This window comes from Lycium barbarum, chromosome 9 (assembly GCF_019175385.1).
Source record: "Lycium barbarum isolate Lr01 chromosome 9, ASM1917538v2, whole genome shotgun sequence".
Lineage (NCBI taxonomy): Eukaryota > Viridiplantae > Streptophyta > Magnoliopsida > Solanales > Solanaceae > Lycium > Lycium barbarum.
The window spans coordinates 23520349-23536719 of NC_083345.1; the positions used below are offsets into that span (position 1 = coordinate 23520349).

A 16371-nucleotide genomic window follows, 5' to 3' on the forward strand; every position below is an offset into this window, starting at 1 on the left:
CCGTTGAGTAGATACTAATCCTTTTCCTTTCATTTTTTTTTTTGCATGATATCTCGCATACGAGTCCAAACGACTCGTCATCTCCCGCATTCGGCTTCGGGCTAAAAGCCCAACATGAAATTCTCTCCCTATCATCCCAATCCGCAGCCAAACAAGAAAACAAAATCTGGGCCAAAGCCCAATAGACAAGACAGCCCATAGCAACAATATAGAGAAAATTTATTGGGCCTAAGCCCAATAAACGTGAACAGTTCAGCTGGGCCTTAATAAATGGGCCAAACCCATTTACCCTTTTTACCCTCTTCCTTATTTTATTTTGTGTATTTTTATTTGTTTTGTATGACTAACATCTTACCTTATTTTATTTTTCTAACTTACATGAATTTAGCAAATTAGTGGGGCTTAGTTTAATAATGGGTAATTAATTTAAGGACGATCAATCAATCCCATAAGATTCGCTTGTTTTCTTGCTATCGATTTTCAAAATTACGTCTTTATAATATTTCAAAAGAAAAAATTAAATGTATGTTCTATATTCGTTCTTGTTCTATAGTTCAAATTACAAACAATTTTCTAGACTCACGTTGTAACGCAACATATTTTCCGATAGATGTAAATGTGAATTCAACTATATTTTGTGAATACATTTTCAAGAATCATGCATATTTTAATTAAAGAGAGCTAACAAAAGAGAAAGAAAACTTATTTCCTTTGCATCCTATTTATAAAATAAGTCTAGATTTTTTTTACACCACTGCATTCATATAACATCATTTTTTATCTAAAGATCACTTTTTATGAATTATCTTTTAAAAAGCTATCAATCATAAGCAAATTATCCTACTTTTTTTTTTACGAATCTTATTTTTTGAATAATATTACTATATTTTCAATTTAGGCTTTAGCAATATCTTCATGCCTCATTTAACATTTAAAATCTTTTGTTGCGCAAATTGTTATGTTTTCTATAAGTATTATTTTAAACAATACTATGATACTTTCGTTTAAACTTAACGATATTTATAAGTCGTATTTTAAAATAACGTTAGAAGTATTCTTTTACACAAATTATTACCTTCTACAAAAATTCTATTTTTTCAAACAACATTTCCGTATATCTATCTGTACCTTTAGCTATATTTACATAGTTATTTTCTTTTCTACAATACTATATTTACACTTAGCCTAATTAATCATAAGTCCGGTCGGTTAACCATTGTTAATGGGTCTTAAAGGGTGCCTAATACCTTCCCTTTAGACTAATTGAACCCTTACCTAGAACCTTAAGTTTCGCAGACCTTAAACAGAGCTAACTTTAGAAAATAACTTTAATAAACTTTAGGTGTCCTAATTCACCATAAATAATTAGGTGGCGACTCCTTAACAACAAACACAAAAACAGGAATCTCCAATACGTCATACCTCTAAATTTAACTCTACGGGGTTAAAATGGGGTGTGACAAGTGGCTGGAGTTACCATTCGCATGACCAAATCTCCAAGTTTAATTTGACGTAATATGGTCTTATTGTTGTAGTATCTTTCCACTTGTTGTTTCTGTGTTGTTAACTTAATTAGAGCCAATTCTCGGTGTTCTTCTAGTAGATCAAGTCCATCCTTCATTGCTTCCAAGTTCTCTGCATTTTGTTGCATGTGTATATCTTATGCTTGGCTCCATTACTTCAATTCGTACCAATGCCTCTGCTCCATAGACTAATGAAAAAGGTGTTTCTGCGGTACTAGTTTTGTGTGTAACTCGATAAGAAGAACTTCGGGAAGGACATCAGGCCAACTTCCTTTTGCATTGCCGAGTCGTCTTTTCAATACTCTGAGTATCATTTTGTTTGTTGATTCTGCCTGTCCATTGCTGGATGGATGATATAGTGAAGATGTTATCCGTTTGATCCCGAGATTTTGGAGAAAATTTGTTATCTCCGCTCTAATAAATTGCTTCCCGTTATCACTACTTATTTCCTTTGGAATATCGAATCGGCATATGATGTCTTTCCGGAGGAAATTAATAACTTGATCTTGTCTAACTTTTGCGTAGGCCCCTGCTTCAACCCACTTAGAAAAATAGTCAGTTGCAACAAGTAAGAATTTAACTTTACCTTTGGCTTATAGGAATGGTCCCATGATGTCGAGTCCCCATTTCATGAACGACTATAGGGTAATGACTGAATGAAGAGGTTCTCAAGGTTGATGTATTGCAGATGCATATGCTTGACATTCTTTGCATTATTGTACAAAGTTTTGTGAATCTTTCCCATTGTGTTTCGATAATAACCTGCACGCAACAAAAATCGGGCTAATGATCTCCCACCAGAGTGATTTCCACAATATACACTATGCACTTGTTGCATAGCGGGTTCTGTGTCTGTTGAACCTAAACATTTGGCGAGCGGCCCTCCAAAGGTTCTCCGATATAGCTTTTCGTAAACCAAGAAGTATCTAGCTGCTTTTACTCGGAATTTTCGTGCTTCCTTCTTATCTGCGGGTAGAGTCCCTTGTTGCAAATAATCAAGTATCTCATTTCTTCAATCATGTGTTGGTCTCGTTGCATGTACTTCAATTTCGCAACCAACTGGATGTAATAAATAGATCATACTTCTACTTCCTAGCTCTGTGGGATCACCAGCTGATGCCAATTTTGCTAAGTCGTCGGCCTCCGCGTTGCTTTCCCGTGGAACCTGTTCTAGTCCCCAGTCTTTGAATCTTGCAAAGAGGTCTGATATCTGCGTTTGATACTTCTTCATTCGTGGCTCTTTTATACTGAAAGTTCCATTCACTTGGTTGGCCACCAATTGCGAATCGCAATGTACCTTGATGCTTTCTACCCCATATTCCAAAGCAAGTTTTAAACTTGCAATAACAGCTTCACACTCGGATTCGTTGTTAGTAATTTTTAGGTATTTGATGGCTTGGCGGATAATTTCTCCGCTGGGTACTTTAAGTACAAAGCCTAATCCCGACCCACTTTCATTAGACGCCCTATCCGTGTATAGGGTCCATATCCTAGAGGATGACCCTGACTTTTCGATGGTTTCTTTTTCTACTTCTAAAATTAATTTTGAACTAAAGTCTTCTACAAAATCAACAAGAACTTGCGACTCTATAGCATTTCTAATAATTTTGGCTTGTGGAGAATACTCCGTAGGGGGAATGTTGTTACCACGACAATTGGATGACTTTGAAAATAATGCCTTAATTTTCTAGCAGCATGTATTAAAGCTAAAGCCAATTTTTCTAAGTGCGGATATCTCATTTCGACATCTAAAAGTGTTTTGCTAACATAATAAATTGGAGACTGTTTACTTTCTTCTTCCCGTACAAGAACTGCACTCACCGATACCTCTGATATAGCAAGATATAGAAATAGATTTTCCTCGGGGTTAGGTTTTGACAACAATGGTGGGCTTGAAAGATACCTTTTGAGCTCCTGCAATGCTTGTTTACATTCCGGCGTCCATTCAAAACCTTGCTGCTTTTTTAGTATCGTGAAGAATTTGTGGCACCTTTCCGATGATCTCGAAATAAATCAGATAGCGCTGCTACTCGACCAGTAAAGCTTTGAACCTCCTTTTTGCTGTTGAGATCATCGGGAATGTTTTCTATCGCCTTTATTTGGTCTGGATTCACCTTTATTCCTCTCTTTGAAATGATGAATCAAAAAAACTTTCCTGAGGCTACGCTAAATGCGCATTTCTCGGGGTTCAGCTTCATGTTGAATTGTCTTAATATTACAAATGCTTCTTTTAAATGAATTAAGTGATCTTCAGCCCTTTCCGACTTCACAACCATATCTTCAATGTATACCTCCATTGTTTTTCCCAATTGATTTTTGAACATTGTCCTTACTAACCTTTGATATGTTGCTCCGGCATTCTTGAGTCCAAACGGCATTACATTATAACAATGTAAACCCCTCGGTTTTATAAATGTTGTTTTTGTTTGATCCGCAGGATTCATCTTAATTTTATTGTATCCTGAATATGCATCAATAAAACTCAATAACTCATGGGCAGCTGTTGCGTCTATCATTTGATATATAGGAGGGAGTGGAAACGGATCCTTTGGGCATGCTTTGTTTAGATATGTGAAATCCACACACATTCGCAGCTTTCCGTTCTTCTTTGGCACCACTACTATAGTTGACACCCACTCCGTATGCTCTACTGGCCTTATGGATCCGGCATCTAACAATCTTTGTACTTCTGTCCTCGGGGAATCTTCTTCGAGGTTGTTTTACGGGTCTACAATAAGGATCAATGTGCAACTTATGTATTGCTACTTCCGGCGCTATCCCTGTCATGTCAGCATGGCAAAAGGCAAAAATATCTATATTGTCACGTAAAAATGAGATATACTTACTTGGTTGATACAGTTTGCATCCAAGGAATGTACATTTTTTCGGCAATGCATCATCAAACGGCATTGGGTTGAGGTCCTCAACTACCATCGTTGATTGCTCCTCTGTTAAAAGATCTTGTATAGTTTCTTTTTCGACATCGTTGGTGCTTGATTCCATTTGTTGCAGTATTTGATAGATTTGTTTATCCTTTTTCCCTCCGCTTGTCGGTTCGAAGTGTTCTACCTTTGGTACGCCCTTCTTTTACGCCACAGTGTAACAGTCTTTGAAAATTCTTTGCTCTCCACGAACTTCGCCTACGCCCCACGCCGTTGGAAATTTGATCACTTGGTGATATGTTGATGGCACCGCTTTCATGGCGTGAATCCAGGGACGTCCAACTATCATGTTATAAGCCATTGCAGAGGACATGATTGAAAAAATAGTTTGTGGCTCCGCTCCACCTGCTACTAGTGGTAAAATAATTTCATCCAGAGTTCTTTCTATTGAATTATTGAACCCAGTGAGCATGATGGATTTATGGATTATTTTGCTCGTCAATTTCATCTCCTCTATGACCCTGATGTTTATGATGTTGGCAGCACTTCCCTGATGAACAAAAACACGCTTAATATCAGTATCTAAGATGCGCAAAGTAATTACTAACCCATCATTAGGCGGATATTGCATATTATCGGAGTTAGCTTCATCGAAGGTGATACAATCCTCGACGAGGGCTAGCCTATCCCTTTTTTCATTTTTGGTTGTTACTCTTTTGAACTTCACGCCTGAAGTGTAAGTGACTTTGTTGACGTCCAACCCTCCTGTGATATTGACATCTTTACCACCTGTAATAAAATTAACTACTCCCTTTGGCTCGGGAAGTGGTGGATGTGCTCCTTGCTCCCTATTCCGATAATATGCTTGTTTGTCTTTCTCCGAAAGTAACTCTGTCAAATGCCCTTGCTCCAAGAGTTCGGCGACTGCCAATCGCAATGAATGACAATCCTCTGTTTTGTGAGCATGTCCTTTGTGAAATTCACAGAAATGTTCTGGATTTCTTTTACTCGGATTTGATTTCATTTTTCCAGGCGATTTGACCCTATTACCCATTTGTCCAATACTACAACTACCTCTGATTTTGAAATACAAAAATTATGGTCTATAAGTTTTGGAACTCCGGTGTTGTAATTTCCTCGGGAAGTTCCTGCTGGTGGTGGTGATCTGCGCCGATATTGATTATTTCTTCGTTTTCCTTCATGACTTCCTCGTGAATAATATGGATCATAACGTTCCCTTCTATAAATTCGAGCTCTATCGTTTTTTTGGAATAACTTCTACTTGACGTATCCTTAATTGTTTATAATGATTTCCTCATGATCGGACTGATGATATCCTGTTCTATCTGAATTTTTGAATAATATTGATAATATATATCGTCCCATATGTTTTCGCCGGATATTCAACTAAGTGTTTGGCGAGATCTTTCGTTGACGGTGTTCCATCGAGATGCAATGCATGTCATAATGCAATGCCAGCCCATTTGTCTTTGATTTGAGGCAAGGTGTTGCGGTGTTTCTGGAAGGGATGAACAAATTCTTGTAGAGTTTCATCCCTCCTTTGTTTGATGTTGAATATATCTTACATTCTTTTTTCTGTTTTTTTTGCTCCAGTGTGTGCCTTCTTGAATTTATCTACCAAATCCGCAAAGGATTCAAGCGAATTTGGGGGTAAGCTTGCATACAATCTAGCGCTCCTCCTGTCAACACTTGACCAAATCGCTTGATCATAACAGATTGACACATCTTTGGCCCAAGGTCACAGGCCCGAATAGTAGATGTAGAGGCTGTGATGTGATCCTGAGGATCGGTAGTTCCTTCATATTTTTTTATTTTTGGTAACTTAAAACTTTCTGGAACATGTTCCAAACCTGCAGAATCTTTCCATGGATGATATATGTAATCACTATCATCTTTTTTTTTTTTTTTATGGCGGGTGAGGCTCCAGGTATTCTACTGATTCTCTCCTCGTGTTCTTTGAATTTTTTCATATGCTCCTCGAACCACTGCAATATTGGTATGAATATGATTGGGTTGATATCAGCATCGTTGTGACCTGTTGCTTCTGCTATTCCGCCGAGATAACCGGCATTGGTTGGCTCGACATTTAAGTTTCTTTGCTCAAGGGGCATTGTCCGAATTGAACGGGCAACCCCGTTCAGTGGAGGTGATCTCGAAGGGTTTTGACGTATTTCAACCATCATTTGTTTCATCACCTCTGTCATATCCCCCTTCAGGAATTCTCGCAAATCACCTATTGGGATTGAGGCTTGATTTGGGTCCACCATTGATGTGTTTCCTGTTGTCCCGTTAGTTGTGTCAACCAATCCCTCGTCATTGACATTCCTATTTTCGTCAATAGGTGTAGGTGGGGCTCCTGTCATATCTGAATGCAAAAATAGAAGAAAATACCAAAGTAATATCACTTGCGTAAACAGAGATAAAGCAGAAATCAAACTGCAAGGTCAACCGTAGAATTCCCACAGACGGCGCCAAACTGTTTGAGTCAAAATCATACTTCGCCCAAATAGTTAAGAATTTAAATAAGGTTAACTACAATTGGTAGCAATTTGATAAAATGATTGAAAATACACAAGCAAGTTAATAAAGGCTGATAAAGAATAAATAAAGAGAAAAAGTAAACTTATGCCAATTATGATGAATAACAGTAATGGATTTCTCCTTTGCCAAGAATGAACAAGAGCTTGATGATCAGAGAATCAGAATAATAATAATAATAATAATAATAATAATAATAATAATAATAATAATAATAATAATAATAATAATAATAAGTAGAAAGTAATCAAGAATAATCTATTTCTTTTTTAGTGAGTATTCGATGCCTAGATACACAAGTGAAAGTACTATTTATAGGTATTTGGTCCTGTCTGGTGCCTTTCTCGTTGTGTGTAGGTAACGGCAATCATTAATTGCTGAATTAATGATTGTCATTTAATTCCTTGACTCTGGCTGTCAGAAACCGTTTTGCCGTTACTGCATTCATTCTATTTAATGCGTAATTAATAGGATCTCGAATGTTGTTCCTGTTGATGTTCTCTTCGTTGACCATGTCGTCGGTATTAGCAACCTCTCTGTAATTACTATGCTCGGCATTACCGTTAGATCTTTCTACGCCATTGTCTTAACTGACATGTGTCAGCCGTATGTTGGTCCACGTGTTAGTTGTAATTTTTACTCATACAGTTGTCGCTTGATGAAAAATGTGTGCAAAATATCTTGCTTTATTAAATAAATTTGTGGCTGATTAATTAGACTATGATTTTCTGAGGGTAGTTTAGCTTTGTGATAGATTTATATGCCTCTAAAATATAAAGAATTTCAAATACTACTTTTTACTATTATTTGTTATATATATTTGCCTTCTTTTATTTTACTCTTATTTGATATGATTATTGCATGACATGAATTTAAATGGAGAAGCACAATATTTATATAACTGATCTCAACTTATTGCTGACTGAAATTAATTTATTTGGGATTGAGACATAGTTATTGTTGTTTGTTGATTAACTGGATTGGACAACCAGTGAAAAATAGGTCATGAGAGAATTCATGTTTAGACCTCAAGCAGTTAAAGAAGTTTCTTAACAAAGAATGGTTTACGGAAAATTGACATTCATACAATATCAACAGTTATTAACATATTTTTTGTGAAAGTTTAGGCTTAACAACCGGAGGTCAAACAAATGGCAGTGAATAGCCAAAAGTTTGGATCAGGAGCTTCTCAATAGTTTTTTTGTTTTGAATGGATGTGGTTGGATTCATTAGAAACACCTTGACAAACCTATATACAAGTTTGACGAAGATTGAATGTGATTTGGAGTTAAATTACATATCTGAATTGACTTGGAAAACGTTACCTCGACAACGTATATTACGTTTGTATATCGTATATATCATTGTAAATCACAATCATATTTTCGTGAATATACACTTTATATTCATGGGATAACATGTTTCCAACCAAACGACCCCTTAGGGTTTTAAAGGTAACCCCTCGCTATTATTTCTCATCGGTCACACAATATAATTCGTTTTCTCTAATGTGCATGGCAATGTTCCTTTTATGCTTGTAGAGCATGTATGCTACAACCAACAGTCCATGTGTAATGGACATGCGAACACGGCGGAACCAAGTGTGTTGAAGGGGGTTCGTTGGCGAAAACTTACACGATATATACAAGGTTAAAAATATTTTTAAAATAAGCAAGTTAGCGACTTGTCAAAGCTTAGTGGCAGGTTTTGTCGGAAAAAGAATGTTTTTCAGCGGGAGTCTCATCTGGGTGGAATCTTTCAGGGTGAAAAGCAAGATGTTTGACCTGTCGGGCGTAGCCTTGGTCACTTCTTTTTTGAAAAGCGGAATAATAAATGTTGAATAGGAACAAGCTTTTGGCTGAGAACAGAAGGTCTTCTTAAGAATTCTGTAATCAACTTTAAATTTGATTCTATTGTTTTTTTATTCCTATAGATTTAGTACTTTTTTTTCTTTATTACAGTGATCGAGCACTGCTTTATTTTTTGTTTAAATTTTGTATAATTTGTTAGTTTTCAGGATAATGAGTATTGACTTGATTCTTTGTGAATTTTGTTTCAGGTGAATACTAGAATCATCGCTTTCTATTAATGGAGGTTGGCCTCGATCAAATAATTGCGATGTTGAGCAACTTTAAATTTGATTCTATTGTTTTTTTTATTTTTTTGAAAAGTAAAAAAAAAAAAAACTGCGTTATTTTTGGAGTCCTTTTTGACAATAACTGGCATAGGAATTCCTTTCTGACAATAACTGGCATAGGAATCCTTTTTAGCTTTGGCGAAAAAAAACTGTAGTAGTTCTTCTTGAGATAACAATCTCAGTCCAAAAATTATAATCCGTCCAAACCATTCATATTTGATTATTGAGTGAAAATCTCATTTTTGCTCTTCCGTGTTTATTTAAGATTTGCGAATTACGTTCGATAATGCGAGAAACCAAATATTAAAATAATTCATGAATAATATTAAGTTAGTTAGGGTTAGTAGGATATTTTTGCAAGGGGCACTGGGGCAGTCCTTCTTCTTATTGTTTATTAACTGGCTCATTTTATTTTTCCGAAAGTTTTGTACGTGTTCATTAATCTATATTATTATATTAATACTTATTTAATCTTTTCTTATCTAACAATGTAAGAAATCCTAATATTTAGCACTTCTAAATCAATTAAAAAATTTAACATATAATTTTTTTTTCTATTTAAAATTATGTATTAAATAAACATTACATTATTAAACTACAATTCTATGTAAGGAAAAATTTAAAATTACTTTTCTATTTAAACTGTGTAGTAAATAAACTTCCTATTATTAAACTACAATTCTATTTAAGTAAAATTTTGATAATATTTTGCGGAACAATTTGTCTTAGTTTGTCTTTTTATTTAAGTTCAAATATCCAAATGTGTTAGTTTCTTTAAAGTTTTTTATTAGTTGTAGTTACAATTCTACGTTATAAAATTCTTGTGAGGCGCAAAGGAAGAAGCTTGGGTTGATCAAAATCACGTATAAGTGTATGTATTGTTTAAATTTATGTACGATCAACATGAATCATTTTCAAGAACTTGTACTTTTTTTAAAACCTAAATCCATTATCTAATAATGTTCATCGATTTTTTTTAAATTTATATTCATTGATATAGGACACGCGCAAAGTTTGTACACTAAAGTAGTTACATTAAAAAAGAGCTTGAAGAAGGGTTCCCACATATATTATGTATGTGAAACAATTTATTTCTTTCTTTACTCTGGATAAATGTTGATTTTTTTTCGGAGGAAAAAGGTTAAGAAAAAACAATGGAGATGCGGATCCGCAATTTAAATGAGAATAACATCAACTACTCTCACGTAATAAACGGCCAAATATTGATGGCTCCATAATCTATACTATATTAAACGCACGAAGAGCCTTAGAAATGCTGATTGAACTTTTTGTCCTTCATTAAAAGACTTTTTACTATTTTCCTAATACTTTTAAACTTCGAAATCAATTAAAATTTTAATCATTTAATTATTTCCTATTTAGGACTTCGAAATTAGCTAAATTTGGTATATTAAACCTTTCATTAATTGAACTTTGTATATAATAGATTTGTAAAAGGAAACAAATAACACAAGAAATACGCTGCTTATATGTTTATTCTTCCCGTGATTATATATGTCAAATTGTTAAAAGTCCTTCGGCCACTTTCTAGGGTTTCTTTTTGTTTAAAGCCTAATAGCTTTCGCATTACACTAAACGGCCAACAACTCTTCTCTGGAAGTGGACAGGTAATTTGTTTGATCATTATTTTGTTTAACTTCTCAAATTTATAGACCAAGACCTATAGTTTTTATACAAGCTTTATTGAAATTTACTGATTCTTTTGGTGCAAGGACATATATATCTTATAAATCTTTACATAGAAATAGAGTCCAAATAAACATTCACTTACCTTACATCGCAAATTTAAAAAATATTCGAAATTAGTTGAATTGTGATGATTATTCTGTGCTTTATTTTTTTAAAATTTGTTTTTTGTATAATTTGTTAGTCTTCAGGGTAATGTGTATTGACTTGATTCTTTGTTAATTTTGTTTCAGGTAAACACTAGAATTATCGCCTTTTATTGATGGAGGTTGGCCTTGATCAAATAATTGCAGTGTTGATTATGTGAAATATCAATTTACTGGCAAAACTTATTATGCTCATATATGATGTAATTATTTTTTCCTTTAACTTATTTTTAGAGTGTGTTTTTTTCGTATATCAATATCAACATAATTTTGATTTTTGATATTAATTGCGAAATTTTTTTCGCAACATTAAGTTTGCTCCTTAATTGTTGGGGTGTCAAGGAGGTGAGTTATCATGTTCCTCTTTAATTATCACCCTGATATTAAGGACCATACTCCTTTCTTTTTATTGTTAATTGTTACAAGTAGTTGTGTTATATTATTATGCTCATATAATGTAGCTCGTTTTTCCTTTACCTTATTCTTTATAGTGTATTTTCATGTACCAATACCAACACCTCTCTAATTATAACCTAATATTTAGAAATTCAGAATCGAGCAAGATTTTTATTTACACAAAGATCCTTATCGGAGTTGTCGTTCATTTTTTTTCCCTTTCAAAAATAAATGTCACATTAGAAAAAAAATAGGCATTTAGTTATTTTTCTAATATTTAAGACTTTCAAATCAACTAAAATTTGGTTATTGAATTTCCTTATACGAATTATATAGAGAGTCCAAATATTTAGGAGTTTGAAATTAATTAAGACTTTACCTTAAAAAAAATTCCTTATTTGAAAAAAAAACTGAACTAATATATTTAAATTTTGAAGAAAGGATGTTATAAACGAAAAAAACACAACTAGGAATATAGTCCATTGAAAGAAAAATTCATTTCGGTACCTTTAAATTAGTCTATTGAATACACATATGTATACAAAATTGTTATAGTTACTTTACAACTAATAGTTGAAATTGAAATTGAAATTTTTATTAATAGAAATTGAAATTGATTTTTTTTTTTACTAATCATAATTTGGAAGAGTTATTTACTGATTTCAAAATATTTGTGATTTGCAATGATAATAAATAAATCACAGTGTCAAATTATACCAAAAGTTGGACTCTATTCTCCGCATTATGTTTCACATGGATGCATATATGTTGCATTTAAAAAAATTATCAATGTCGACAATAAAAGTTTTTATCATGATAAAACAGCCAAAATGATGAAAAATAATATAAACCAACAAATCATTTGCAGAAAAAGATTAGGCGAGATACAACGAATAATAACATATTTGAGATACAATATTTAGTTATATATAGGGACATGAGCCCGCTGACGTGGCGCTCTAAAAACCCAGCATTCCCATTTATCTTTTTTTACAATTTTTTGCCATTTTCTGCTCTTTAAAATTACAGTTTAAAAAAAAAAAGCTTTTAACGAGAATTTCAACAGTCGCTTCTTTTCCTTGCGGGGAAAAAAACGCTCGCTGCATTTAACACAAAAAAGGGTCGCTGCGTTTAACCCTCCTAGCAGAATAAATCCAAACGAAAAGTTCCTTTCCAAGCATGTTGAACATCAGTTTTCTAAGCCCAGAAAATAAAGGAGCGAAATAAACTCAAAAAACAGTAAAAATAGCACTTCACGCCTTGCTCTCCTTGGTCAGTATTTCTTCACCAGAAAATAGATTGAATAGCTAGGCCTAATTATCTAATATAGATAGCGTGATGACGATTCAGGTTAGTTGTTCTCATAAATTGTCTATTGAACTTCCTTTCATCAAGAATATATACATGTATCTGCTATCAAAATTTATTATCTGACTGATCGAAATTTATGCATTGATCACGTCATGTGCACTGTCCACCAAAATGGTTTATTTAAGTCGGACAGATTCAACAAAGGGTTAAAATGCTCTTTACCCACATGTTATCGATTTCATTTGTCATGAATACTCCATTGCTCTTTCTTTTATACTTCCAGATTTCAAGTATACATTCATGGTCCTTTATTTGCTATCATGCACAATGAAGGAGTTTTCAAGAACTTGACTTGAGCAACATTCCTTCTGTCAGCAAGAGAAACCATGTTCCCCTACATATCTATGTGATTTTCATTCTTCTTTTTAATGTAAAGTTGCCCCACTGCAGGTAAGTTCTTAAATGTTTCCCTTCATTTTTCCTCTTTTTTGTTGATTTAAAAATTTCCGTATAGTAATTATATTTTTCGATCAATGTCTGCTGAAGAAAATTCAAAATGTGTTCTTATGACCCTTTATAAATTCGTTTCATTTGTTGCCATGTATAGCAACTGATCTAAAGTTTGCATTATCAAACGCTTGGCGCTTTTAAAAAAGCATGTAGTCTACTCCATAATGATTCCGTAAAATCTGATGCAAAGCTTCCTATACTTGAAGATTTCTCTATTTGCTGTCCAATATTGTTTAGGCAGCCTAAAATGTTACACATAATTGCAATGTTGGTGAGGTCTAACAAATGTACTACCATTTTCTTTAGTCCTATCTGAATGTGAACTTGATTACTTTATTGGAGTTGATAAAATTAGGAGTGTTCATAAAGAAATTCGGTCTATATACCACATTCAAATTGTTGACGTTACTATTATTAGAACATTTTTACAACTTATTCTTTATGTTGTTACTGCTTATTCTTTATTGTTACTATATTATTTACTGCATAGGCTGTTATTTTAGTTTTCACTATTTTAGGAGTCCATCATAATCTTTTCCTTGATTTCTGGTGTAGTTCCACCGTAGGAGGAGACTTTGTTAGTTTGTATTGTGTATATATTTCGGTTCTTCATCAATTAATAAAAGTATCTTTTTGCTTCATCTTTCTCAGTTATTATAACTATTACTGATTTATAAAGTTTTTTGTTGCAGGCGTTGTAGAAAATCAGTAGTAATTCAACCGTGGAATGTGGAAATAGAGAATTTCAGAAGGTGTCTTGATATCCTTGTGTGTATGTATGTCGAGTAGATGCCTGTGTTGTTAGCATAACACTCTTTGTTGTTCTTTTAATTTGTTTTCCTTTTCAGGTAAAAGATTGATTGTCAATGCTTTTAATTACTATAATGTCGTGGGTGACTAAGAAACGGGAACTTTTTGTCTATCAGAATCAATCATGTAGAGACGCTCCAAAGCAAGACGAATCTGTGTCTACCTACAACTTCAAAGCTCTCCCACTTAATAAAAAGGTACGTCAAGAAAACTTGGGGAAGATTTTATATAAGGAGTTCTGGGAACTGAACAACTATTTGAGTGTTCCGAAACACCAAGAGAGAAATCATAATGCCAATGGTAATCCGGACATGTATAGACTCTTATGTTGTTATTGTTATCTTTGAAATTCCAATAAGGACACATGAATTGTTTTGCCTCTGCTACATGAGTTCAATTTTCATACTGTAAAGAGAACTCATCATAATCCGCCAATTGATCTGTTTAATAAGGTTGATATTTTTCACATCTTTATGTTGATTGTTTCTATATCTTTACTCAATAACAAAACAAATTAAAAGTCAATTGTTGACTTCTTTAGTTCTCGTTATAACTTCTATAATTTGCTTTAACTTACACAAGCTTTTCAAAGGGGCAGGCAAAATGCTGAACCAAAAAAATCGCTCACCATTTTCATTTCTTACCACTCCCCCTATACCTGCTCTTCTAGAAGACTTGTAGTAGCAGCCATCAGTGTTCAATTTCACCACATTAAGGGCAGGTTTGTTCCAGCTGATCATAGAGATTCTGATAACAGGACTAAGATTTTCTACATGATTGCAGATATTGATCCAACTATCATCTATGGCAATATTTGGATAGGCATCTTGTATAACAGCTTCCATATTCCAAATGCATTTGGTAACCATTCTGTACAACTGAAACCTGCTGCTATCTCCATATCTACATGCAATCCAAGCCTTCCATATTTCCCAGCAAACCATGATAGGAGTAGCTTGTAAAATGATTTTGTGGAGATAATATTATTTAAATGGTCGAGCCCCATTCTAGCTTTTTGAACCTAGAATGGGGCTTTTTTCACTGCAACTTTTTAATTTTTTTGATTTTTCTAAAATTTTGAAAAAGATAGTCAAAATATAATTAATCTTTTCTGAGAGAATGTGAAATGACTACAACTTTTCAAAATGAAAGTGATCTTGAATAGAAATGGTGATCAAAATGAATATTTACCAGTGAATTGGTGAAAAGACTAAATTCAAGTTTCACTAGTGGATTAATCCGCGCTTCGCGCGGTCATAAGGCCTCCTTAAATTTATTATGTACTTTTTTTTAGTTATCTGAATGGTAAGATAATCACAAAGTATATTTTTCGGAACCTAAAGTAAATTGTCGTTTAGTTTATCTTTCAAAAGATAATTTTTTTAAAAGTTTATAATTTTAATCCGTGTGTATCTTCCGTTTGAGAAATAGTGACCAATAAATTATATGTCCATTCACATTCCAAGTGAAATAAAATTGCAAAGACCACAGCTACATGATTTTGTGATGTCAACAGTATTGATCCCTTCTCAACTTGCATTAAAACTACTAATCAAAACTGTTGCTCTGTATCTTCTGCCTTCATAACAATTTATAACAATGGTTAACTTTCACGGTTCCTTAACCATAAAGCGATATTGAATAAATAGTTAACTTTATACCAAAAGTAAGAACAGTTTACTGAAAAAAATTACCATATCAGTACCTTTTTCTTTTTAAGCTTTCGTTTTACTATATGTTGTTGATCTTTATAATTGAACATATTGTAAATTATGTTGGGTTGATGATTATATTGTTAGGTTTAACTTGTAACAATAAAGATAAATCTTTCAAAAAATGATTGATAATAAAATTTAATATTTTATGAAAGATCTCCTTCCAGGGAGGCGGAATCTTTTTATTGATTGCCACAGCAATATCAAGTAGAGCAATACAACAAACAAAACATAAGAAGATAAAATACTTGAATAGAGGCATATATAACTTAGTGTGAGAGTTCAATTTTTGCGGAAGATGTTAATCGTCTAATTTTTAGTTACCTAGAGTTGGTGGAGAATTAATTCCTTGATAATCCCCTTCCCATTTCCCTTTCAATCTTTCTCAACCAAAAAAAAAAGGGCTTCTTTTAAACCTTAATTAACAACAAAAAAGACAAGATGTAAATTAAAACATAAAATCATGAAATAATTGCATAAGTAGAGCAATTCAACAACACTAATGCAAACAAATTTTTTTCTTTGGTTTCTCAAGTTGAATTAGCTTTGGAACAGAAGACGCATCAAGATTCTCCAAATCAATACTTGTATCTTTAAGACTCCTCCAAAACAATAATTTTCTTCAAATTATTGTCTTTACACCACAAGACCACTCTCTTATTTAAAAATTATAAC

General features: G+C 33.4%; 1 protein-coding gene across 1 annotated transcript; it reads right to left on the bottom strand.

Annotated features, from left to right (window-relative positions):
• Positions 1–4610: 4610 nt before the first annotated feature.
• On the bottom strand, positions 4611–5459 carry LOC132611778 (uncharacterized). The gene has a single exon (XM_060326152.1). It carries the CDS (start codon positions 5457–5459, stop codon positions 4611–4613), a length of 849 nt encoding a protein of 282 aa, XP_060182135.1.
• Positions 5460–16371: the final 10912 nt, after the last annotated feature.

Excerpts from the sequence above, each read along its gene's own strand:
- LOC132611778 (XM_060326152.1), bottom strand. The coding sequence starts at position 5,459 with ATGGGTAATAGGGTCAAATCGCCTGGAAAAATGAAATCAAATCCGAGT.